The sequence below is a fragment of the Etheostoma cragini genome, chromosome 2, assembly GCF_013103735.1.
Source record: "Etheostoma cragini isolate CJK2018 chromosome 2, CSU_Ecrag_1.0, whole genome shotgun sequence".
NCBI lineage: Eukaryota > Metazoa > Chordata > Actinopteri > Perciformes > Percidae > Etheostoma > Etheostoma cragini.
Window position 1 is genome coordinate 13,970,762 of NC_048408.1, and position 26,745 is coordinate 13,997,506.

Here is a 26,745-nt window from a genome sequence, read left to right on the forward strand (position 1 = left end):
TCAATTACATTAAAAGTGTATCTCTCTAAAATGGTATCAATCACATCATCCCTCAACACTAAATAACAATATAAATGACAACAGATGATGATGACACTATGTGTCTATTCTCTAATAAATCCTATGATTTCACCATTAGTCCTCTGTTGCTGCCGTTAAAAGCAAATGCTATCTCAAACACCAGCTGCTGACAGCACTATCAATTTCAAACATGCTGTCTGAAGCTTTGTCTTTGCTTTATGGACACATTTCACAAGCAATGCATCTGGCAAGAATGAAGGACAAAGTAAAACTCAGATGAAAACAATACATGTGGTTATATATAGTTATTTTAATTCATTTACACAATAATATGCATCATTGCTAGGTAGGACATGATTATACATAGAAGGGCATTAATATATTTTCCCCCGAGAAATCTAAAATGCTAACAAAAACATATTGCTTATGCTAGATCTTGTTAACATTTTGTGAATTCAATTCATATGTTTGACAGTCCATCAAGACCAGGGCCCAATTTGCACATCATGCCGTTATGTGTGTGAAAAATATTTATATTCCAAGCCAAACAGACTGTAGTTAAATCTGTACAATACATGAAAATATCAAAAGATTAGTAAAGAAAAGAGCACACATTTCCATGTGCATGTCATTTCAAGTTACTTAGCAGTACACAATTAACCTTGTGATTGTAATTCAGAGCAACATTCAGTATATTACATTTTGCATAGGAATCAGGAGTGAATTAGATTTAGATCTGACAATAATCAGGCACTCTGTTAATACTGTAGCTTGTTATAAATGCTGTGCAGTTTGGCCTAAGCTCATACTATTTAGCTAATACATTCAGCTGTAGTTTGAGGGAAAATATTTTGAAGAAAACTTCTGTTTCATGCACATTTAAATAATTAGCTATGACAATTACAGTTACTGGGATAAGTTGTTCCAGTTGTCTCAAACAAATCACTTAATCCACTGAATGTAGAGCATATTAGGGTACCTTTTGGCACACATCTTGCCAATGTCTAAACAAACTTTCTGAACTTCTTTTTTGAGCTACATCCAGCAATTTCTATAATTTTGTAAAAGCAACAAACCAACAAGCTCAGTCCTCCCAATGTTTGAGGAAGTGAGAAAGAAAGATTGTTAGAGCACTCTTTTCCAGTTTTAACACAATTACTTCTTTTTAAATGTACAACTGAGTGCAACACCATCAATACCTTCCAGGAGACCATAGAAACGGAAAATGTGTGCCATCATCCCATATTTCTAAACAATAATTGCATCTCGCCCCTCTCAATGACAGTAGGTTTTTACCCCTGCTTCTAAGTGTAGCTGTTTGACAGAGCTTGAAACAGCTGTTCAAGCGTACCTCAAGTGTTTACTTCAAGTGGGCACAGAAATCAGTGTTTTGGTCTTTGCAGTGTGATGCAGCACCACAGGCCAAATAGTGACTGTTTCAGGCTTTTCACTTTTAAATTGAGCACCAACTTAACATGTGCCCCATTAGGAATCAGATATAATGGCCTTCAACTTTTTTTATAACCTTTGATGGACAGGTTTCTTACCACCTGTGTGGGGCTGTGTGGGGTGGCCAGGCTATAGCCATGGCCAGAATGGACACCACTTGGCTTGGCTATTGCTTGTTGGACAGAATTACCATAAATAACACCTTTTAACATAACATTATATATATTATTATAACATTATTTATATTTCTGTTAGCCTCCGTAACTTAGAAATGCATATGTGTTGCAGAAACTTACACAGAGGTTTGTCTCAAACCAAAAAAGATACATCTAGTTGCATAAGGAAGATATACAGCATTTTAGACTCCTTTGTAGCACAAACGCAAATATTGATCAATTAGTCATTATTTTGCAAGGCATTATAAGCTTAAATCTACAATAATATTCTCAAAAACCATAGATTTTCCCTTAAAGCTGGAGGAGAAAATGAAATTCCTCCGGTCTGTGGTCACCGCTGTAAAAGAACGGGGCGACTGCACATAAATGTCCTTGAACTTGTGGAATGTTTTGGTCTCTGCATCCCAGAGGTAGATTTGTGTGAAAGAATAATCGCTGCCAAGAGCAAGGTAGTGCCTGTCTGTGAAGGTGAAAGGTTGAAGGATCATCGCTCCCCGAGAAGGCAGAGCCTGCACCTCAGTGAACTGCTTATTGGTCCACTTGAGGACTTTGGAGTCACCGATGTAGCAAGTCATGGCCAGATACAACTCATCTTCCACCCGGAAAGCTTTGACTGCCACCACGTCGTCAACCATTGGGATTTCACCATGAAATAGGAACTTCTGGGTGCTCTTGTTCCAAAGGTATATGACAGGTGGCTGAGAGCGGCTGGCCAAGATGAGGTAGGACTTCCCGTCCCACTGGACAAACTCTGCATCCGTATCACGAAACCACTCATGGAGAAACTGGTAGGAGTAGAAACCAGTTTCATTGCGGTCCGGTTGGTCCGTCCACTTATACAGAGTAGACATACCTGCCTTGGAGCTGTCCACAATCACAAAGTACCACTCACTGTCCATTTGGAAGACCTCAATATCATTTGGCTTGGAGATGTTGAAGACCTCAATAGTTTGAAATTTTGTGAACTTGTTCTGTCGTTCGTCAAACTTGTAAATGTGGGAGCCACCAAAGAGCTGGGTAACAATTATCAAGACATGGTTGTCAATCAAAACCGACTTGCATCCAACAACTGACTTCCCTGTGAGGATAGAAAAGATGTAAGTGGTGGTGAACATAGACAATGGCATTGGAATTGATCATTATCTGACATTAAAACCATAATTTCAGTGTTAAATTAACCTTCAAATCTATTTAATTTTTTTTTTCAATTATCAATTCCTGTGGAAAGACCAAAACCAACAATGAGTTAGTCCATCCCTCAATACTTTTCAACTGAGCCAGTCTGTGGCTCTCATCCCTGAGCAAATTGATTCCTACTGAAGATGTTTAAAAACAAGTCATGAACACATATGCTAATTTCTGGGTAGCTGGGCACTGTAGTTTTTAGCAAACCTTTCTCAAACAGGATGGAGACTATTTGTTGGGGACTACATTCAGCCACACTTTAATACGTATTTGGGGCTCTTGACACTATTTACAGCACCAGAACGGTGTTCATTATAATTAATTAACATGTCATCCGGAGCAACATGTGTTGTTAATATGATGAAAAGGTATAAGCTGAATCAGACAATACTTGTTTGTAGGATTAATTCGTTGTGGGTGTAAGTTTTTTCACGAGATTGTCTGACTATTAGAAAAATACAAATATATCACTAGACTCATTCTTCAAGAGAAATGACTTTCGGTGGGTGTTGTCAAACCTGTTATATTGTCAAATTTCCTAAAATTCATTTCAACGTGATCCCACTCCATCACCACACAGCTGTTGGAGTTGGGGGCAGCCATCGCCACATAGATGTCCTGTTTAAGGGAGAAGATGTCGGCTGACATGGACTGGATGGGAATGGACTGATGACGCACAAAGTCTGGAGATGCAGACAAAAACAGAAAACTGCTAGTCTGCTGACAAATTGAAAGAGTCGATATTTAGAACCTCACTGCCTTGATCACGTTTTTCATTCAGTGAAAAGATTCTGGATGACGCTGTGTAGGGTCCTCAAAATCATGTTCTTGGTTTAATATTGGTTATATAATATTATATTTTAATACAGCATACTTTCTAATATTAGTATTGTAGTTTTGTAGTGTGTTGAAGATAAGTCAGTGTTATGTAATGATTTGAAGTGTTCTTATGTCAGTTTACAATTGCCTCACCTGTCCACAATGCATTGATAATAGTTCTGCCCATGATTTATAATTAAATAAGCACAGAAATAAAACTAATGTGACTCTGGCATAGCTGTGTGTGTGTGTGTGTGTGTGTGTGTGTGTGTGTGTGTGTGTGTGTGTGTGTGTGTGTGTGTGTGTGTGTGTGTGTGTGTGTGTGTGTGTGTGTGTGTGTGTGTGTGTGTGTGGAGGCACACATGTTAACAGGCCTAGAGTCTGCTTGTCTGTTTTTCAGTGCGTCGTGTCCTGTTGAATTATTTAATAGCTGTATTGATTGATTTTTTTCTTTTAATCTTTCTTTCTTTTCTTTTTTTAACATTGCATCTTCAGCTGTGCCTGTGACTATTCATGATTGCATTTCATAGAGTACTTGTTATTTTACCTGTGGAGATACACTTGCCCGGTGGAATAGGCAGGTCATTGAGACGCTTGCCCTTCATGTCACTGGGGCCTGCGCAGAAGACATCTGATACCGTGGCATTTGTGTTTTTCAGCCACGTCATCAGCCACTTGTTCTCACAAATACACTGGAAAGAGTTGCCTCGCAGATCCCTGTTGTATGACATGACAAAACCAGCTTTGACACATTAACTGAATAATAAATACACATATTTTTTGGATTCATTAGAGGAAAAGACAGAAAAAATGACAGGTGCAGTAAGTCATTTAAAATTATTCAATACAAGTTTCTGTGTGTGTCTGTTCAAACTTTTCAGGAACAAGAATATACAGTAGGCTATTTGGTTTAGCTTGATGATGAAGAATTGTAGAATTTCTTAACTGAAACTGGATGATTATTTTATACATACATCAACATAAATCATTTTAGCTTCCCTTTATGTTACATATAGGTTGTTCTTTCAGTTGTTCGGCGACAAGCACTTATCCAAGATAATAAAAATGCACTACAAAGAGGAATAACGATGGAAACGTAATATTTGTGCCATCCACATTATTCTTGGGGTTAAATGCCTCCAAACACAAAACACAGCCTGAGTCATCTTCACTTAGGAACACACACACACACACACAAACACACACACTGCTGACAAAACTGCATACTCACAGTTCCAGCAATGAATCCAAGTCAAAAAACAGATCTCTCGGCAGAAGCCTCATCTTGTTATTGGCAAGCGATCTAAACCAGAGACACAGAGAGGCCAGAAAATGTCCATTACTGTAATTTCTTTAGTCTTTCTCTGTGATAGTAAGGTGTTGCTGCTGCAGAGGCTGAATGATTGGTGGTAGAGAGAATGACAGCAGACTTACAAATGAGTCAAATCTCGGAGACCACGAAAGGCATTTTTGGTAATTGTTTCAATCTGGTTCCCTTCGATAAATCTGTTCAATGAGTCATAAAATAGAGGTTAAATAGAGGTTGATCAAAGCAAAATGTGTGTAAAAGATATAGGATAATACATAAGGTCACATATTACATCATGATAAAGTAAATGGATAAATGTGTAGGTGTCGATACACGTGTCAGAATATGATGGAGGGTTATGGAGATTGAGATGGGTGAATTGGGGAATTTATATATCTATTGCAGTTAATGCAGTCATACCAAATACAGCATGGTGTAATACAGGCCCAATAATAATAATTAATTATTATGTGGTATGTTCAAGATAACAGTTATCTATCCATGCATCAATTGTGGATATGAATTAATAAAGAAAATCAAACAAATTTAAAAAAAGAAAAAAAGAAGATTTCATTTGACCTGTTACATTAACAAGAAAGTTTGTCTCATACTCACAAATATTCTAGGTGTGGAAGACCAGAGAAAGCGTCATCTTTGATTGTTGTTAAAGAATTTGCATTTAGAAGTCTAAAAGGAAAAACACACCCGAACAATTCAATAAACTGAAAATTTAACCTTTGGCTAAAACGTGTCGTTTTTTAACCACAAACAGCCTGGCCACCATATGGAAAGACAGAAAAAGTAAGCAAAATTAACAATCTATTCACTTGTGTTTGTGTGTGTGTTGCACTGTACATAATGTCAATTCCTAATCGTCAATAAATCAATGACAGTATCGCTTAACAAAATTGCACTTACAACAGCTGAAGAGAGGGCATTAGTGAAAACATTCCCTCTGTGATTTCAGAAATAGACCCATTGACCATGCTCCTGTTGGAAGATAACACAAACAAATGAAAAGTCTAACTCGGCTTGGGACATTTTAGCACTCTGTACCAGACACGCCAAGAGACAACTGGGCAGGAAAGCACAGAACAGCAAGCAAATTGTTTCCTTGAGCGCAACATTGTAGGCTACTTTACTAAAGAGATAATCCACAAATAGGCGAGGACGTGTTACTCACAGTGAGTTGATCTCATTCGGTATTGTGCGTGGGATCTGTAAAGTACCGACGCAGATAATGGTCTCCTTGGTGCAGGAGCATCCTGAAGGACATTTGAAATTCCGTTTAGATTCACCTGCTCCACAAATACACAGAAGCGCAAAACCGGCAAGTAGCCACTGCTGAGTAGATGACATGTTGCTTCCTCAACATTAATAATAGTAAACGAGGCCGTGGTCCGTGGTGCTACCAGCAGCTTTTAACCGCCTGGCCGACATCAAAATGCAGCACTAGTGGAAAACCCTGACACAGGCTGATACGGCTGCAGCTGCGTCCCGGAAGGCTGCTTCAGTTTCAGAAAAACGCCGAGTCGACAGTAATAACAACGAGTGTCCAATAGATGTACATAGATGTATAGTTATTATATGAAGTATTGCACAAAACATATTCAAGTGATATTCAAGGTGGGGAAATCAATGCACCACAAAGAACGATATAAAAGCCCAACCATAATCTGAAGGGGTTATTTCAGCACCGTGGGGAGCAATGTTTACATGCACTCTATACCCTGACACATTCTGCATATTAAACACTTTAAATTCACAGAAGTTAACTGCACAGAAAAGCTCTCAAAGAGAAAAATGCATTACAAAAGTAATGCAAAGTGCATGAATTAATGGTTCTCCCTAATGCATGTGCCCCAAAACATCCTCCTTGTCAATTGTTCACCTTTAAACTCATGATTCCTATGGTTTGACTGGGATAGATATTGCTGATGCCTGTCTGACGGAAGAGCTCTACTCTGGGCCAACTCCCTGCACGCAGACAGTGGTGTAGTGGTTATCAATGTGTGTTGTTACATGGTTATACCACCAGAGGGCAGCTGATGCCAACCAAAGTCTGAACAAGTCACAGATAGGTTAACAAGGAAAAAAGATACCTGCTAGTTTTTCTGAGATATGATATGTTTGAACTATTATTTAATAACTCTCTTTCGTTTTGTTTGTAGAAAGAAATGAGACATTCCCAAGTGTAATGCATGTATTGGTTCTAGCTCATTCATTCTTGTGTCCCAACTGGTTTATCTAATGTGTCTTTAGTTACTTCCCGAGTGTTATCTTTATTGCTCTCTTTCCATTTCTTTCACACCTGCACACACATGCAGACATTAAGACACATATAAGCTCATCACTAAACACAACATATGTGATGTGCTATGATGGGCAATAAAAGCAGAACAGAATTGAGAACAGCACAACATATGTACAACACACACACACACACACACAGATATACAGTAGCATACAAATTTCTAAAACATACAAGAAGGCCCTTTTCTGGTAATTGCCTTAAAATTCTTTTCATTTTTAGCCTATTTGCACTATTGCAACTGTCATTAATGTGTGATAAACTGTGGGTTGTTAAAGCAATTGCATATTAAAATTTGGTAGATTTATGTCAATAAAGTATGAAAATTATATAACAACAAATAATATATGATTTATATTAAATAGTGTGAAAACAAATTGTGACAAATCAATAGGATACACATTGCAATCCACAATTGTGCTATAAAATAAACTACACTGGCTTAGCTCTAAATCAATCCTTTTTTCATAGAAAGAAGTACACAATAGGGTTTTAGTTGTCCCAGCAGGGCCTAACAAGGTGCTGACCTTTGCTTGAGGACCAGTAGTTAATGAGCATGAGTGAAACTGAATACCCATTGCCAGAAGGGGGCAACCGTACATGTCTGCCATTGCTGGCATAATTCACGACAGCTCTGCATCTAGCATTGCTGTTTTTAGGCTAGAGTATCCCTGAAACTCTCAGGACACGTGCAAGCTGAAACCAGAGGACACCACAGCGAGCAGCTCATGCTTTTTCTTATCAGTCAATCATCACCAAATTATGACATTTTGCTCATTTTTTAATGTCTGTAGAAGTTAATAAACTTGGTCTTGTGTCAAATGAACTAAGACACAAACATCTTCATGCAGATACAAAGATGTCACCATGAATTAATTGAGCATAAGCGCATGTTGTCTTATTAAAGTTTTAAAATGAACTAAATTGATTCTGTGAGTGTATAGAAGTTATGAACATAAACTTCAGTAACGGAAAGCTTCAAATACTCTAAAGAAGCAAATAATGAAAACTTGAATAATACATTTTATTGTACCATAATATTTACCTTGTGTATTTGCAGATACTTTGTGTTCAGCTACAGCACACAAATTCTCTTAAAGCCCTCAGACTTTTCACTTTGGTGCTATGCAGCAATAGTTTGATTAATTTGAGTTTTACAAATTCAGAGAGTGGTCTGTGCTGTACAGATAGTAAAAACGTTTGAGGGAACTTATTTGTGTGGAACTTATAGCCAAAGAGGGAACAATATGGCAGGTTTTCCTCAATCATACCATTTAAGCCACAATTTGATATCAGTGTGTTGCTTCTTTAAATATGAAATATTTATAAATTGGTCAACTTGCTGAATCTTTCACCAGTAGGTCATCAAAAGTGGCCTAATACTCACAGTGATCATTTGTCCTCCTTAAGTGAATTGTCATTATTGGTGGTTAACTCTCTAATCCCTTGCATCCAGTGAAACAGCTCAGATATGACACTTTCAAATCCAAAAACGACCTTTGACCCTTTGAACCATAAAACCCTTGAAGGCTGGGAGGGACAATCTGGAGAAGTGCGGTGTGTGGCTGCTAGTGACTGCTTCACAGCAGGTGTGAAAGATCTCAAACCTCTCCAGTTCCCACTCAAAGCTGCAGAAGGCACAATCGGGAAACACAAAACATATCATACTGGAATTATGCATAAATTCAACAAGTCTGTGTTGACACTATATTACAATATACAGAGTAATCTAATATATTTCAAATTATTTTTTTTTCTCATTACTGTAATGATGTAAAAAGATAATCTTTTAACACCTTGACATACAATTTTGACAAGTAGCTGCAAGATTTGGAAAAGTATCTTAATCCCCAGAATATGACAGTATTTGATATATATTTTAACTTGTTCCAACTCCTCATTTATCAAAGCTATGATGTTTACATTGAGTGAAAATATCCTCATAATTTGCAAGGCTGCACAATTCCATCAAATGATAACATTCTTGTTGGACGTGTATCATTTTATAACACAAAAGAAAATGTTGGGTTTGAAAAGTATTGTCTGAGAGCATGAGGTCATTTATACTTTCCCTTTTCATGTAATCACTTTAAATCCAGGTTGTGTGCCATCTGGTCAGCTCTTAATCGCTGATAGGAGACTTGCCAATCAAAGCTTCTGTTTCTCCTGCCAGACTATTTTCAACTTTTTTATAAATTACCGTAGAAATCTACAACTGCTTTAGTGGCAGACTCCAGACTCCTTAAGTACACATCAGTCAGTTTTTCAAGTGCTCACCAGCAGCCCACAGACCCACATCTGTTCTGTGAGCAGATAAACAACTGTCCGACCAACGGTTGTCTGTCACTGTAAAATCAACACTTGTTAACACTGGAAGATTTGCTGTGTTACTGTTCAACTTATCCTTCAGACTCAAACGGTTATTTTTAGAGGAAGTATATATTGTATATTCTGTACCAACATCTTATGGAAGCAGGGGTTCAAAAGGTCTTCATGCGGACAGTTCTTGGCGTTGCTTAATGGTGCTCATGATTTAACACCTGCTGTTTTAATGTAGCCACAGTAAGAAACTGATCTCAACATGCTTGCGTGAGCGGTGTCCCTATTTTAAATAGCTGCCTAAATTTATCAGCTTTGTGGAGGTCAGTTAAACCTGTGTGTTCATATTTTGGCACAGAACGAGAAAATCTTATTTTTAATAGCACTGACTTTTATTAAGTATAAGGGAGGTGGTTGTACAATACAGCCATTGCATGGACATTTATAGAAATTATTGTAACTTGGCATTTCTTTTATAACAATCAAAATGTAAGCATTCGACGGAGAAGACTAACACCAAACTTAATTAACGATTTGGCAGTATTGTAGCACGTTATTTCATTTAATAGCTGTTTGTCATTGCAAGGCAAAAGATGACAGGTTTAAAGGAGACATATTATGTTAATTTTCAGGTTCATTCTTGTATTTGGGGTTTCTACTAGAACATGTTTACACGTTTAAAAAACAACGTTGTTTTTCTCACATGGTCTGTCTAAATATGTGTTTAGGCTCTGTTTTAGGGCTTGTCTCTTTAAGCCCCCCTAGAGAAAAAGCCCAGTCTGCTCTGATTGGCTTGCAAGAAACACATGGTGCACGTTTGCAATGGGAGTTCTCAAACCACGGGTGAAAATACTCAGATGAGGGTTGTATATTCTTAAAAGCGAGTTTTATATAGGCCCCCCTTTAAGAAGAAGTACCAATACATTAATGGAAAAATCCTACACCACAAGAAAAAGACCTGGATTAAATGAAATAAAGTATGATCAAAATGTGGTTTCAAGATAAAAGTACTGCAGAAAAATGGCTGCAAAGAGCGATATATTATTCAGTAAGTACAGATCAAAAACTGATATGTCAACATGTATGCAGCATTTTACTGTTGTAGGTGGTGGAGGTAGAACTAGTTTTAACTACTTTATACTGTTTACAGTTGAGCATTTTAGTCTTGTGGTTCCCAACCTAAGGGCCGGGCCCCTCCAAAGGCTCACAAGATCATTTTGGGAAGGAGAGGGAAGAAGACAGGACAAATTCTACAACATACTGTATGTACTGTCTATTCATTTTTACAAGTACCTTAACATTGTACTTAAGCACTGTACTTGAGTAAATGTTCTGGTAAAACAGCTTGTTTCTAAAAGGCTGCGCCACATTAATGACTCTGAGGGTAAGCGTGGGATTTGAGGGTGACAAAGGCTTTATACTGGTGGCCTCTGTCCTTGATATTACTGTCAGTGTGCCCTCCACATGGAGCAACTGTTCGCCCAACCCCTCCCTGCTGCATACCACCAAACTAGGGCCCCATCCAGGAACAACACTTGTGTGTTCAACACTTAGAGCTCTAATAAATAGATCATTACTGTGCAAGATAACAGTCCTCAGCATTGTCCCTGATAGCAATCTAAACTACAATTATTTTTCACCCGGTCCTTCATTTACATTTGTCTAATCTCCCATGAGTCCCGTATGGTCCAGTGGTGGGAGTGGATTAGATTCGACTGACACAAATCTAAAACTATCAATCTACAGACGACTGCATGAACTTGTAGTAAATTCTTTTAGCTGACTGGCACCAGCTGGTGGGGAACATTTTTCTCCATCAAGGAAAGGCAGCTGTTTCAGTGAGAGGGCCAGAGCACTGACGGCATTCTCTCGTCCACATATATTATTAGTACTCTTTGTGTTTACCTTCATTTTTTATATATGTAACAAAAGCACAACTCCCCTTTACATGCGTAAAAGAAATCTGAGTTACATTACAGTTTTCACAATAACCTCTTGAGATAACTCTTGTTATGATTTGATACTATAAATTGAATTGAATTGAATATACTGTGCAGCACAACACTATGTCCTGCAAAAGGCCATGAATCACTCAAAAAGTTTAAATTCTTCAGTCAATCAATGTTACGTCAATCTCAATGTTACATCAATCTCAATTCCCTTTATTACTGCTTTTGGCCATGTCTAAGGAACAGTGACAAAATGACAGTAGTTATGTCAATTATACTAAGTACACTGTACTCAGTTTCAAAGTCCATTCCCAACAAGCCTTTTATAGTTATATATGAGGGGACAGCTGAAATACACCCATGTAGTGATTCCTTTCTGCAATGTTTAGAAAAATTCAAATGTCTCAGAAAATGTGCTTAAGGAATTCTGATGAGAAAGGAGCTGTTCCTCCAGGAAAGGTGCTGAATCTTGTTTTTTTCTTCTTCTTCTCAAGGCCTCGTGCTTCAGGTGCGTTTGAAAATGGTACACAGCATCCCATAGGCTTAATTTACAGGGTGGGGGGGGGGGGGGGGTTTGTAAAAACTGGCCAGTGCAACCTACCCCCCCAAAAACTACTATATAGTCCTTTATATAAATAAAGACATGTTCACCCTAACCTGATGCAGAAAAGGCACAAATAGTTGCAGAAAAATTCACCACTCCCCATCCATGTTGAACCCAAAGTTACGCTCTTGCAGCCTCCCCAGACTGAGATTCACACCAGAGAGATATCATCGTGGGATTTTCCTTGGGACTCCCCCCATCTCTCTCACTCTCTCTCGCTCTCTCTCTCTCTCGCTCTCTCTGCGTCCTCGCTCTCCACCCTCCTCGTTCCTCCAGCATGCAGAGTTTTCCGTCCTGTGTCGGGATAACATCGTAAACGTGGACCACCTGACGGTAACACCGGTCCAAATGGAAGCAGCGGAGGAAACTCTCACTTACCGAGATGACACCCTACTTCACAGGAAGCTGCTCCAAGAGGACAAGCATAAGGACAACACGCGCAGTAAGTGTCACGCCAAAGAGACGAAAAGCGACGAGTCCAACTATGTGGACCTGGACATGAAACCGGACGGCGCTAAAACCGTGACGGTTTCTTTCACTGGCGAGGGAAACCAGCTCTCTGTTATCAAATACGACAGTTCAAAGCAGGGGCAGCATGACGAGGAGGGTAAAATGATTTCAAAGTACTTTGTTGAAGAGCAGTTAGAGGACAAGCAGGCCACCTTCCCCGGGCCTGTTTTAGGTGAGCCTCCATTGGAAACTCTGACCAAACGTCCGAAAAGCGATCAGGACATGGGGAATGAGAACCAGCACCAGGCCGAGCTCGACCCGAGTGACTGCAGTGACCATGTCTGCAGTGAGAGTGATGAGCTCCAATACACGGACATGTATCTGAACAGCAAAACGGAGTCTGATGATGGTGCCAGTGCGGTGCTGTCCGACCACTGGGGCTCCGACACCGTGGAGGACGAGTCTCACTATATCACCACGCACGAAATCCAGCTGACCGAGCTTGATCACGACGTAGATTACGACCTGGGGAGAGGGACCTGTTGGGATCTTGAAGACGACAATTTGGTGTATTCCTTTGTGGATTACGCGTCTTTTGAAAGCAATGACACGCTTGAGGGAACTGTCATACTTGAGGGCAGGAGCCAGGCGAAAGTGCAGGCTAATCTTGGTGGAGCAGTTGTCAGCACCGAGCAGGAAGACAGTGATCTTTGTGACTCGGACAAATGTGCCAGCTCAGATGAAAGCGTTTTCAAAGGCTACAGCGGAGAAACTAATGCGGGGAAAATTCATTTATCAATAAAAGCATCCTCCAGGGCGGTTAATGAACCTGTCAATTTCTTCGATAACAGCACCTGTGGGTACACAAAACACTTTGGAGACGGGAGCCACGTCTCTTTTGTGAGCTCTGGCTCCAGAGTGGGGCCCTTGTGCGACAGAGCCCAATACTTCATCCCTGCTCCGGGCCGTCAGCACCTTGCATCCAAACTAAGACGGAAAGATATTAATGAGTACTCCAGCGGAGCGTCCAGCTCCATCAGTGAGCTGGACGACGCTGACAAAGAGGTGCGTAATTTAACCGCCAAGTCTTTCCGGAGCTTGGCGTGTCCATACTTCGATGCCATTAATCTTAGTACCTCTAGTGAGTCCTCTATGTCTGAGTATGGGCTAAATAAGTGGTCAGCTTATGTGGACTGGAATTATGGAAACATATCGCGGGGAAGAGAACGGAGCGTAATTGCGCACAAGACTTCCAGCGCAACTTGGGAAACGAATAAGACTGTGGAGAGTAAGAGACATGGTAAATCTATTACCGGCATGAAAGATCCACAAAGCCAAATGAATTCATTGCACAATAGAACATCGTCTCAACAATCATCCTCTTCTAGCAAAAAGATCGAACTGAAAGATCCTGTTCAGTCAAAGCAGCATGGAGTCACGCTGAATTTCCGCTATAATGTTGAAGCGCCTGACGGCGCCAGACGTCCAAAATGCTCCAAGAAAGCACAATCAAATAAGGATAGGGAGGCTGTGTTGGCCAGGTCAGGGTGTGAGATGCAGTGTCATCACACTGATAGCATGGAGGGTACACACAAAAGAGCAGTTTTTGCATCAAGTCTATTAAAAAACGTGATTTCCAAAAAGATGCAGTTTGAACAGGAGCGCAAAATGGAGAGAGGGGAAATTTGTCACACATACCCAGCTCTCTCCCCGACGTTTCACCTCACAGATCAACATGGAATGAAATATAGTCAAGGAAGAGGCTTACAAAGACAGACATCAGAATCAGGTTCAGGTTATATTTCTACGGATGACCAATGCCTGGTGGGCAACAGACCCGGTTGCTGTAAGTCTGCAGAGGAGCAAAAAATCCACAAAGATGATTCGGAAAAGGGACAAGAGGAGCTTCCAAAAGCATCCCTCAGCCACAGTCAAAGTAGTGCATTTAATTCAGTGAAACATGATGAGCCAGAACCTGTTAATGAACCCACATCTGTAACTGAAACGCAGATCACTGCAAAAGGATTAGACACCAGCAGCATGCTGACAAGACTGCTTTTTGTTCCAAGCTGCCAGCTCCTTTCAAAAGAGAAGGATTTTACCAAAGACTTGCAAAGCTGTGCACCTGTCACAGGGGTTCCACAGAAATGCGAAAAAGAGTTTCAAACAGGCAATAATGGAAACATACTAGGCAAAGAAGAAAACGAGAAGGGGGGAAAAACCCCGGAGATAAAAATATGCCTGAGGAGTGTGAAGGAAGATAAAGCCTGTACACTGAACATTGCCAACCTGTTAACCCCTAAACTAAGTTTCAACACTGTGAACACATTCAGAGCAGCAGGTGAAGCCAAATGCCACGTTTTGTCTGCTTCAGATAAAATCCCAAACTTCACAGTTAGAGACATAAGAGACACTAAATGCAAGTTTCAAACACCAATATATCAGGTCAGAGATGTCCGTAAATTGGTAAAAAGTTCATATCGCTTTGTTTCATTGGAAAGTAGTGAGAGTAAATGTTCCACAGCAGCTGATAAACTTGAGGCCACAAAGGAGCCAATTAGGCATGTATCACCATCTCCTATTGTGATTAAATGTCACTCTGTAAAAACAAATGTTAAACAACAGACAGCTGAGGTGTTAAAGACAAAAGGAGAGGCAGGCATCTCATCTAAAACATCTCAAAGTGAAAATGCACCATCACATTGCACAGCCAGTAGGGTGCCAAATGTTGTATCAAAGCAGCTTCCCCCTGACCAGTCAGAAATTCAGCCAAATATTGAAACCAAACTGATAAAGCAGAGGCAGGAAAAGTTTGCATGTGAGACGGCTGAAAGGAGAAACCAGTCCAAAATGCCAAAACAGGCTGCGTTAGAGAAGCTTAAAGCTGCAGTGAAAACAATGGAGCAGCTTTATGTTTTTGATAGAAATGAGTGGAAGCGTAAAACTCATGCTCCACAACCAATCACAGATAGCCATGTGTTGTCGCTTATTGCCAGTGAGGAGCAGGGTGCAGAGGAGCTTGAGACAACAAACACTGACAGGATTCCTCAGTCACAGGAAGAGAAAGGAGCTCTGAATATCATACATGTTCCATATAATCATGATACGTTTCAAACACAGCAAAGTAAAACATTTAGTAACAAACATGTCCTTCATTTTGGCAATAAGCCACGTGTCAGCATTAATTCAGATAGTAACCCTATTCCACAAAGCTCTGTGCTGCAAACACCATCGACTATGAAAAGCTCCAAGACACCAGTGGCTCCACTGTCGGTGAAAATAGAGCCCCCAAAACACAGCCGGGTGGAGCCGGGAAAGGTCAAAATCCTTCCCACTAATCCTACTGTTGCACAGGCCTGCTCAGACTCTGAGAACTATTTAACCATACCGGGGCTGGGGTACACAAATGAAATCAAACTGCAGAATCAAGAGCCTGTTTTGAAGGAGGTGAGTTCAAGCAATAGCCAAATCCTAACAGGTGACAGGAAGACACCTGAGCAAAAAAGATCTCCGTTAATCATGGAGTACCCAGCTTCAAGCATCTACCACTCGGGGCCAACAACAGGGCCTCAAGCACAGCAGCAGGTTTTGTGTTTCTCTCCATCCGTCCCGACTGTGTCACCTGCACCTTCTACTGGAGAGGCAGTCCCACAAACCCAGCGTAAGATGCTTTTGGACCCCACTACAGGCCATTATTATCTGGTTGACACGCCCATACAGGCCACCACAAAGAGACTATTCGACCCTGAGACAGGCCAGTATGTGGATGTACCCATGCCCCATTCTCCTGTGGCACCTGTCACACCTGTGCCTGTCTCTTTGTCCCCCCTGGCCCTAAGCCCAGGAGCATATGCTCCCACCTACATGATCTACCCAGGCTTCATCCCCTCGCCCACTCTGTCAGCCCAGGCGGTGTTGCCACAGTCACCGTGTCACTCTGAGGATGCAGGTGGAGAAAAGGTAAAAAACGGCAGAAGCCCTAAGCCGGAAACGAATGCAGCGGGCGCAGAGAATGTGTATTACAGTGCAAAAGGTGAGGCTTCACAAAGACCACTGCAGCTTCCTGTAAGTTTGGGACATGTGAGTGCCAGAGGAGGTGCAGCGACCTCTGACAGGAAGCCAGTTATCAGCATCACAACGCAACAAGGTCCAAGAATCATCGCACCGCCTTCTTTTGATGGAACAACAATGAGCTTTGTAGTGGAGCATCGGTGACCAAGGCAACATCTCATCTTACATGTAAGTTAGCACATATTCACTTGTTCCCTTGACTCCTACTACCATTCTTTTGTGTGTGTGTGTGTAAGTGAATGTAAATTTGATTTTATTTTTTTAACATTTTAATACATTTAACTGAAACCAGATAAAATATGTATTTGTTTAAATGTTGCACACACACTTACTGTCAACTTTACGAAACCCGTTAAATCTATGAGGTTAAATGCACAAAAAATGTTGTGTGTGCTATACGGGAATGCAGGTGTGCAAATGAAATATATCATATAGCAAAGACCATACCCTAGCTTTGGACTTTTTCCAGTGCTTTAATCTGTCACACTTCTTCATCAGCAGATAGCATATGCTAGCGTGTGGTAAGTGAACTTTGAGCGAAGATTATTTTGTCAAATTAAAATAAGATAAATGCTATTTACAGGGATCAAGGAAATTGGCCATCATAATAATAAAAAAAACTGAATACAAAATTCAATTGAAATTGATATCAAATGAAGGTTAAACATTTACCAAAAACTGACATTTTTTAGATTCATATTTTTAAGGGCCGTGCTCGTAAGCTCAAAAAGCAAATCAATTACAGCAATGCGCCTATTCTTGTAATTAGTCATGTTCCACTCCTCTTAATAAGTTATCCATTGTCTAATTTGACAGTGAGATTTATTTGGTTTGATGTTTTCAGGTTGTTGAAGATGAACCAAGGGCTCTCCTTGCACATTGTGGTTTAACACTCACACAGTCATCCCGTGTACCACATGAGTTTTTTTATTTTTTGGTTGTAAAAGTTGCTAAAGCAGCAGTCCGGCTCCGCTGCTTCAGCAGTGGCATATTTGCGTTAATAGACATGCAGTAGCTTCATGACAGGTAACCTGACTCCACTGGGCATGCTGGGAATTTCAGCCTCAGCCCAGAGCAAGTCGGTTGAGTTCCATTTTCTCTGCATTACACATCGTCGGGCTATTTTAATAGTGCGAGACAAGTTTGTTTACATGTTTAATTCTCAGGGCTGGAAAGTGTCACAGGAAAGTATTCCAGTCAGTGACACCTTACATCAGGCTTTTCTTGATCAGTGTTAGAAATGCTTTATTTACTTGAAAAACTTCACAGTTCATAAATGTGTTCATTTCCTTGTTTTGTCAGTCCAAAACGAAAAAGCTAAACATGTAGCTTAAAAGTTCAGTTCACAAAAGTAAGGAAAAACAAAAATGTCCACTTACTTTTTTGTAGCAGACAGTTTTAGTTTTTTTCTAAAGGATTTTAGATTGGTATTTTCCACAAACATAAATAGATTTATTTTTGTTAAGTTTGTTTAAGTTTGTCTGACTGACTTACATACTAAAGTAATAGAATAGCAAGGTCTGTTAATTATCTTGAGTGGCCAGGAAATTTTTTCTTGAAACCACAATTTGAATACAGTTCAATTTTACTTACAATGACTTAGCAGCATAAGTATTAGTGTTACAAATCTCAAAACTTCAATAAATAAAACCCAAACTGTCTGCATGTACAGTGGTTACTTTAACACATGTCAAGCTGACGTATAAGCTTTTCTTTTTCATTGTTAGCTGAATATCCATCAGCGCCAGCTTGACCTTTAGCTGCAATGTGTACCTCTGTTGTGATTTGGCCTTAATGCTAACTTGTTAGCATGACTTTCCATTGCATTACATTCACATTTACTAAGATTGCTTGGAAACAAAAAGTAGTTTTTTCAAATCTGTTAGCTATCTCAATTAAAGCTAAGTTAAATGCCAACATGCTGTTTCAACATGTATTCACACACAACACACTTACCACATTTAGTGTGTAAGGGACAATGTAGAGTGAGCCAGTTATTATTCCTTTCTCACAGCGGAGTTTTTGACTTGTTGCAGTAGAAAACGCACAGGTGTAATGAATAACAGTAATTGAGTGTGCCAGTAAGCTGTGACCCGCATGCATAGTGCAAGTAACTGAAACACCAATGTGAAATACAACCATTATTATTTTATTACAGAATTACACTTGTGCTTTTCTCACTGGGACAAATGTGTTGCGTAATCAAAACTTTATAAACAATCAAAAAACATGAACACATTTCAAAGAAAATAGCAAGGATAAAAGATCAGATAAAAGATTAAATAATTCATTAAAATAGATAGATTATGAAAATAAATCGGTCAAACAGACCAAGGTATTCCAAGGTTGTCCTTGTCGGTGTGAAGAATTAATAATGTTGCTTTGCCATTGTTTGGTCCTTACTCTAGCCAGTTAAAATGAGCTTACTTAGCAGCAGTGCCAAGCAGTGTAAAGATTTGAAAAAACCAATAATGTTCTCAATTCTCCTGGTTCCTACTTGCTATCCTGTAGACATTTTGGTACGGTCTGACAGGAGACAACTTTAATAATCCATCCAGCTGGTGATGAAGTTTTTCTAAATGGACGAGCGGGCAGAAATGCAGAATTAAAGAAGGAAATACAAAAAGACAGACACAAAGAGTATTTCCCTGCCTCTTGACACCGTTAATTGCTGTAGCCCAAAACAATGTAACATTCATTCTCAGTTTCTCATACACTTATATACAGTATATATACACACTTCCAACAAGTCACAGTCCATTCTCAACTAATGTGTCAGAGCAATAATACACATACTGCACAATACTACAAGAGCATGAAGGATACATGTCAGCTGGATGCATGGCTGGCAGGGGCCTAGCATGGGGTTAAATAGTGGTGGGATGAGAAAGAGAAGGGGTGGGTATGCGTGCGTGCGTGTGTGTAACTGGTGGTGGTGGGGGTGTTAGTCGGCGGAGGGACACGGGGGCATGGCTGGGATAGTGATGCAGGAGGAAAAGGTCAGGCAATGTAAAGTATTTGTTGTGCTGATACAGGAAGAGGACAGCTGCTTGGAGAGATCAGATGCTGCTCCAGCTCCAGCATGGAAGCGAGTCTGCGGGGCTGAGATGGGGTCAACTTTTTATAGCCCCCTCCCCCTCTGCTTTTTCCTAAACGGGGAGAAGGAGGTCCAGAGCACTGTTGACCTCCAGCACTCCTACGTAAACAAATCGAGCAGCTTGCCTCTGGCATTGATTTGACTGAATCTGGTCAGCTTTTTCAGTACCAGGAACTACAGGCTAACAATTCACATTACAATGCCTTTGGACAATGACTTCTATCATAAATTGGACAAAAACTAAACCATATTTCTCCTCTAAAATCAGTTTTTTTCATTGCATCCATCAGAGTTTAACACCCTTTTTATGTGTTCTTTTATGTCACCTCCAGACATCTCCACCGAAGAATCTGCCTTCATTCACCGTAAGTGCAGTTTTCACCCGACCCACCTGTGATCTCCTCCGGAGGACAACTTTCACCAACAACACTATTTTTATCCCCACTATGTTGTGTTGCTTATCCTTGCAGCAGACGTTACTGTAATCCCTATGCATTGCAGCACTTTGTAGGGTAAACGCATTAAGCCGCGTCCTCTGGCTGATGCTCTGCCATGTTGCTATATGAAGCTGCTTTGTAATACTTTCCATTCAGCTGCTGTCTAGAACTTTTGAAATGCTGTTTGGGCCCTGCAACATGTCTATTCAAAAGGAAACAAAGCAGCCATCTATTACAGCTCAGTGTAAGTCATTATTTGCTAAGCCACTATTTTATTATTATGAATTTACTGTTACCATGTCTTTAAAGCGAGTCTATGTAACTATTGAAAGGAAAGCCATCTTTATTTTAAAAATGAAAAGTTGAATTTATAAGCAATAAAAATTAACCTTGCTGAACTCAATACACTCAGGGGATTTGATGCTACAACCTCTCTTGTTTTGGTTTGACCATGTTACATTAGCTAATGTCGGCAAATTTGATAGATATTAATGTGTAACAGACATTATTGAGTCAGTTTACTGACATTACGTCTACATTTGTGCTACTGTTACACTTTTTTAGGAAGTATTGGATAATAAAGGAGGAAGAGCTGAACTGCTTGAGGAAAGCCTTGTCTATTTCACTAGCGGGGATCACTGAGGTAGAAAAAAGCTCCAGATGCTCCAGATGCTGAAAGCTCTGGACATTGTGGGTCTGTCTTGATGCTACCGACATGCCTCCTTAATGTTGTTAGTGGTTGTGGACTGGCAGAAGTGGAGGGTGGTTCCACATTTTTTAAAAAGGGGACCAGAGGATGTGCTCCAACTATCAGGACATCACAATACTCAACCTTACAGGGAAAACTTGTACCATGGCCCCAAAGAAGTTATCTTGCACAGCAGCTGAATTCTTGCGATATCCCAAGATACCAAAACAACAATGGCATGCGTTCATGCAATTAACTGCCAGGTAATTTTTGGAAGGGCCTGCCCTTTTCCAAACAGTTTCCGTGACAGCTTCTCAGACGGTTCTATGTAACAAACCATCTGGTTCATCAGGTTATTGGAAAGTAGGCCCTGACCAAACCTAAGTTTCAAGGAAGGAACATTGCCGATTCTGGTCGTAGAACAGCAGATTGACTCTTTACCCTTGCAAAGACACAAGAGAGGTAATGGGAGTTTGCCCATCAAATCAATTTTTGTGTGTTTGGAGATGGCTTATGACTGTTTCCCTCGTGGTATTGTATCTTGTGTGGGGTACTGTGGGAGTATGGGAAACTGGGCCATTGTTACAAGCTATTAATTTTTTAAATTCTAGTCACAATTTCCAAGATGTGGACTGTTCAGTATATTGGCGTCAGGATTGCATTTCTGCTTTTTTTGGATAATGTGGGTCTGCCAACTTAATCAGACTTTGACTTCCAGTGTGCACTGAGATGGTTTGTGGCCGAGTGTCCAGCAGCAGGCACAAGGGTCAGCTCTTCCAAGTCTGATGCCATGTTACTCTGCCAGGACATGGTGAATTTTTCCTTTGAGTTTTGTGTGCGGCACTGCCCAAAGTAAAGGACTACAAGTATATTGGGGTCTTTAACACAAGTAATGGAACGATGGAGTCAGAGACCGATGGATTGGTGCCATGCCAGCAGTAATGCAGATGTTGTAACAGACTGTTGCGGATGGTGTTGCTCACCATCTTATCAGTTGATCTATGTTCCAACCCTCACGTGTAATCATTACTGAAAGAATGAGACGGCAGCATGAAGCCACCAAAATTAGTTCCCTTTGCCGGTTAGTTGGGCCCACCCTTAGAGAGGGTGACAAGCTTAGAGAATTGGAAGTCCTTGGGATAGGACTGCTGCTCTTTCATGTTGAAAGGAGTAAGTAAAGGTTCTTAAGGCATCCGATTTAGATTCCTCCTGAATGCCTATGGATGAAAAAAAAATTAACAGAACACTGTCACATCTTGGGAAATGATGGGGAATTAAATGTGCCATCATGCTGCTTGCTATTGTGGCCACATTGGCCACTGGTATTTAAAAGTTACATAGTCTTGCTTTATTTCACACAATAACATAATCACTTATGGTGAATACAACAAACAATAACAGTTTTCTGAGGACAGGGACCATTTGTCTGCATTAATTTAAAAGACAACGCAGATTAAGGGGTTATGTTGAATCACCCCAAGTTCAATTATTTTATTTCAAAATAATATATTTTTAAAGATATTACCAATTAAATGGTAAATATCTGACATTGTTGTGTATCATTTTATTACTCTCCAACACTAATTTTAATCATTCACAATAACATTTCCATGTTTTTAGGAGTCTGTGGCTCATATTCTACTTAATGTGTGTGTAACCTCTGTCTTGTGACAAAAATGCTGCTACCTTCACAACTGACATGCTGCATGAAGTGGTGTGTGTTTATTTGTTGAAAGCAAGCTCCATGTATGTTAGATAGAGAAAAAAAGAGAAACACACCAAGGGTGTTGCTCAGATGAAGCACAGCTTGGACTCTGGGTTAATAATGAACTTAGGTCACTATTTCCTAAGTAGTTTTGGGCCTAATGAGTCAGAGCCAGCTGAGACATTTAGGGGATAACATCTTCTATTGGTGTTGGTACATTTAACACTTTTGTGTAATGTGGTGGGAGTAGGTGTGTGTATATCTGAATGTGTCCGTGTCCATGGCTGGGAGTTATGTACGGCATTTCAGTATTCTGTGAGCATACAACAAGGAGTCATGTTACTTCAGTGTAGACAGGAGCGTACAGACTGTGTTGGGTGAGTTGTTACACTTTACACACAGCAATGTCAGTTTTTTGTTTTTAACCCCCTTGACCTTTTTTAGTTTAAATGTGTATGAACTGAAGTTTTCATTAAAACAACACACTAACTGGTGACTTCTTTATTACTGCTTTCTGTATAGTGAAGTTCTTAGGTTATGTTATGCGTGTTCTGTTTCCTTTTGAATATGCAGAAAGGCATCCTAGATCATTGTGCTTTACTTGACTCATTTATACCAGCATCCCACGTAGGATTAATGCAAACTGTTGATTGCTATTTTTAATGTTTCAAATCTAAACACACATTGAAGGTATTTGGAGCTGCTGGTCGGTCTATGTACCTTAACTCTGTAAAATACATGTTAAAATTACCATATGAGATGATTTCATTGTAAGTGATATGAATTCATGCAGTGATTTGAAAGATTTGCTGACTGTGCAGTAGACTAGATATGGTCTACTCTTTGATACAACTTGGAACAACATTTAATGCATTTTGAGGTGAAATGTGACTTACAATTTACATTTAATTCATAACCCATTGTACTAAACTTAATATTTTAATTATACTTTGAAATTAATGAGCCCCTAAGGCAGGTGTGAGCAGTGCAGTTATTAATTGAGAAATTACGAATATTTTGTAAAGAAATTACTTTAAAAAACAGGTTCTACCAGATATTTTTCCAGACATCCAAAAAAGAAAATTGTGATATACTACCTCGTGCCAGTAAAAGTATGTTTCATTAGCAAAAACACATATTTCTCTCATTTCAGATGATTAATTAAAGCACATTTACTTATCATTTTGAAACCATGTGAAGACTAACATAAATAAAAACTAAATTATAATGTGTAAGCTCCAGTAAACCAGCTATTTTAATGTTGTCATGAAGATAAAAATGAAAAAATATTTAAAAAAACTTTCTCCCATATGCAATGTATTAGTTTCTTTTAAGACCTTTATCTGTGAGTAATAATGTACTTAATGCACTTGGATTATCACTCTTTTGTCACCAACACTGACAGCAACTAATGGTTGTGAACATTGGTGATAGCAGGAGTATACTACATGGACTTGTACATTGTAAAAATGAAACATTGTTAACTGTTTCTGATGAATTTTGCCCAAAGATGCACTATAACATAGATAATATAATTTGTTTTAAAACATTCTTCCAGATGTCCCTCAGCAAACTGCTGATTTTGAGGGTAACACATATGAAAATGACTGTATCAAAGTTTGCTTTTGTATGTAAGAAAGAGAGTTAACCAAAGTTGAGATGGTCTGAGATAAGTGTTTTTATGAATGCTCATAGAAAAAGGTTGCATATTTGATTGAAATGCCTTAATGGCCGTTCTGTCATGTGGCATTGCATGTATTATATGCCTGGTGTCAACTGCGACTGCCCCAGAAGAAGACAGAGGTCAGGATGACAGCCGAGAGATGCCTTGAAAGGTGAAGTGAGTGCTGCTGTGTTTGCACTTAAATCTTGAAAAGTTATGAAAATGATGAATGAGTGTAATATAGACTGACAAGCCTTCATATGTTTGCAATAAATTCAAAATCAAGCTACTCCACGTTTGTGTCCATGCATTTAGACCAAGTTCCGTTTGAATGAAATACATTTTGCTGCTGTCTGAACCTAACCTGATCACTAAAGAAAAAACCCACATGAAGACTTTGTTGGATAAATTAAAAGTAAAAATGTGTTCAGATAATTGTTTCTTTGTGTGGGATGTCAGAATAGTAAAAATTTTTTTTTTAAAAAGATATACTCTCTAACGAGGCACTCTATTTAAGGGTTTAGGAGTTGTAACTGATGGTTTTAGTGATGATTAAAAAATATGAACTAATAAATTATGAGCCACTGAATACATGATTTAGGATTTATTAATCATTAATTACGCAATTGTAGTTACAAATTATAAACCCTTTATGAATGGTGATTTATAAGAAAGTAGTACCAAAATAGTATAAAAATTGATTGAATTTACCATGAGAAAATAAATTAAACACCACACTATGTTGTCCCTCAGTAAAGCTAAAGTCTGGCTGAACTGACTTACATTTTTAAAATGAACAATCTTCTTCCTCAAACATTTAGTATACTTTGACTCTTTGATGGATTGTTTCTGAAAATAGCACACATTTTTATTCTGTTTTTCTTTGTTGACCATATCTACATTTTGTTTTGTTCTATCTCCCTGACCTGATTATCATGGCCCTCAGCAGTTTGATACACAGCTGACAAATAAAAAACCTAAAAAATAGATGAATGACAAAAGTTAAAGGTGATCAAACAGATTTATGCCAACACTTTTGGCATTTGCGGGCGTGTGAGGTTAGCTTTCTGGTAACACTGAAACATCACCCGGGTCGAGGCTTAAGTTTAACCTGACAGTTTGCTGCTGTGTTTACTCGGTTGCCGTGGATGCAGCGAGACTGGCAGACACTGGTTTGCCCCCAGCTGCTCTCTGTGGTTTCTAAAGAATCTACATTACGGTCCAGTTGTTGTATTTGAATGCCAAGAGGGGCTCTGATGTCGAAGCTGTGACACAAGAAAAGTCAAGATGTATTGCCTCACCTGGATCAGCAGTTGTGTTACATTTAGGTAAATTTAGTCTCCTTCACAAATGAGGGCTATTGGTTTAAATAATAATGTACAGGAAACAAAAACACATGCTAATGTGGGAAACCTTACAAAATCTATTTAGGTTCAACTTTTTAAATTTTGACATTTTAAGTTTATCTAATTGCCAGATAGGTAAACTCTCAGCCTCACCAACAGGCAATGCTAGAACTCCTACACTGGGATCACTGGTCTCTATGTCTTTTCCACCAAGGCGGTTCTGGTGCTGGTTCGGAGTCAGGGCCAGATATTGAACCGGTTCTTTGCTTTTCCACACAAATAAACCTGGCTCTGGGCCAAGAAAACGGGTTCAAGCCCGTTCAAGCCGGGTTCAAGCACCAACGTAGCGCTGGTCTGGGGATAAGAACCGGTTACGTCAGGTGCTGCCCTACTCTGGCTCTCAGGCTGTGGAAAATTGAGCTAGTTCTTAGATAACTGGCGAGTAGAACCAGCACCGAACTGGCACTAGCACCAGCCCAGAACCAGCACCTGGTTATCCTCGGTGGAAAAGACCATATAAGAGGGCTACAATAGTGGCTCTGCAAGGGCCTTACTCAGGCATATCAGTGTATTTTTGACATGTAATGTCAGTGTGTGACAGTCGACAGTGTGTGACAGTTGTATCATTCAGATGTTAAGCACATAGGTTTACCATGTTATTCATCTTAGTTTAGTGTGTTACCATGCTAACATTTGTTAATTAGCTCAAAGTGTTGGAAAACTGCCTGACTTTAAGAGGCCCCGAAAACCCCCGGTTTACTACGTGGGAAGTACTTTGTGGCGATATAGCCTAATTAATTACCTCCACCAAGGACATGATGTTTCTGGTTTGGTGTCTTGGTTGGTCGGTCGGTCAGAAGTTTGGTAGACTCACCACTGAAAGATACTGATGCAGTCCAGAGCTGATTGAGAGCCCTATAAAGGCAGTAGCATTTTTCTGCTTAGGGAGAGGGAAGCTGTGCCGATACAAACACATGCTTCTGTAACTTTTTGGTACAGCCTATAGATAAGAAGTTGTGCTGCTAACCTTGCATGGTTATCTCCTTTTGTCAAGTTGATTGTGTTGTTTTGCTCCAGTTTTTATTGGTTTGTTTCAACTTCTGTATTTTCCATGATTTAGACGTGCTGGCACCTGGCACCCTGTAA

At 39.7% G+C, this 26,745-nt stretch overlaps 2 protein-coding genes across 2 annotated transcripts; one reads left to right on the forward strand and one right to left on the reverse strand.

Moving 5' to 3' along the window:
* Nucleotides 1-309: 309 nt before the first annotated feature.
* LOC117955410 (leucine-rich repeat LGI family member 2-like) lies at nucleotides 310-6,445 on the reverse strand. Its single transcript, XM_034889899.1, has 8 exons — nucleotides 6,143-6,445; nucleotides 5,878-5,949; nucleotides 5,575-5,646; nucleotides 5,085-5,156; nucleotides 4,882-4,953; nucleotides 4,198-4,367; nucleotides 3,350-3,514; nucleotides 310-2,724 (listed from the first exon to the last, which is right to left on the reverse strand). The coding sequence occupies exons 1-8, from the start codon at nucleotides 6,316-6,318 to the stop codon at nucleotides 1,889-1,891; spliced, it is 1,635 nt and encodes a 544-aa protein (XP_034745790.1). The 5' UTR covers nucleotides 6,319-6,445; the 3' UTR covers nucleotides 310-1,888.
* Nucleotides 6,446-12,391: 5,946 nt separating this feature from the next.
* Nucleotides 12,392-20,775, forward strand: LOC117955242 (uncharacterized protein C4orf54 homolog). Its single transcript, XM_034889576.1, has 2 exons — nucleotides 12,392-16,831; nucleotides 20,093-20,775. Exon 1 carries the CDS (start codon nucleotides 12,491-12,493, stop codon nucleotides 16,805-16,807), a length of 4,317 nt encoding a protein of 1,438 aa, XP_034745467.1. The 5' UTR covers nucleotides 12,392-12,490; the 3' UTR covers nucleotides 16,808-16,831; nucleotides 20,093-20,775.
* Nucleotides 20,776-26,745: the final 5,970 nt, after the last annotated feature.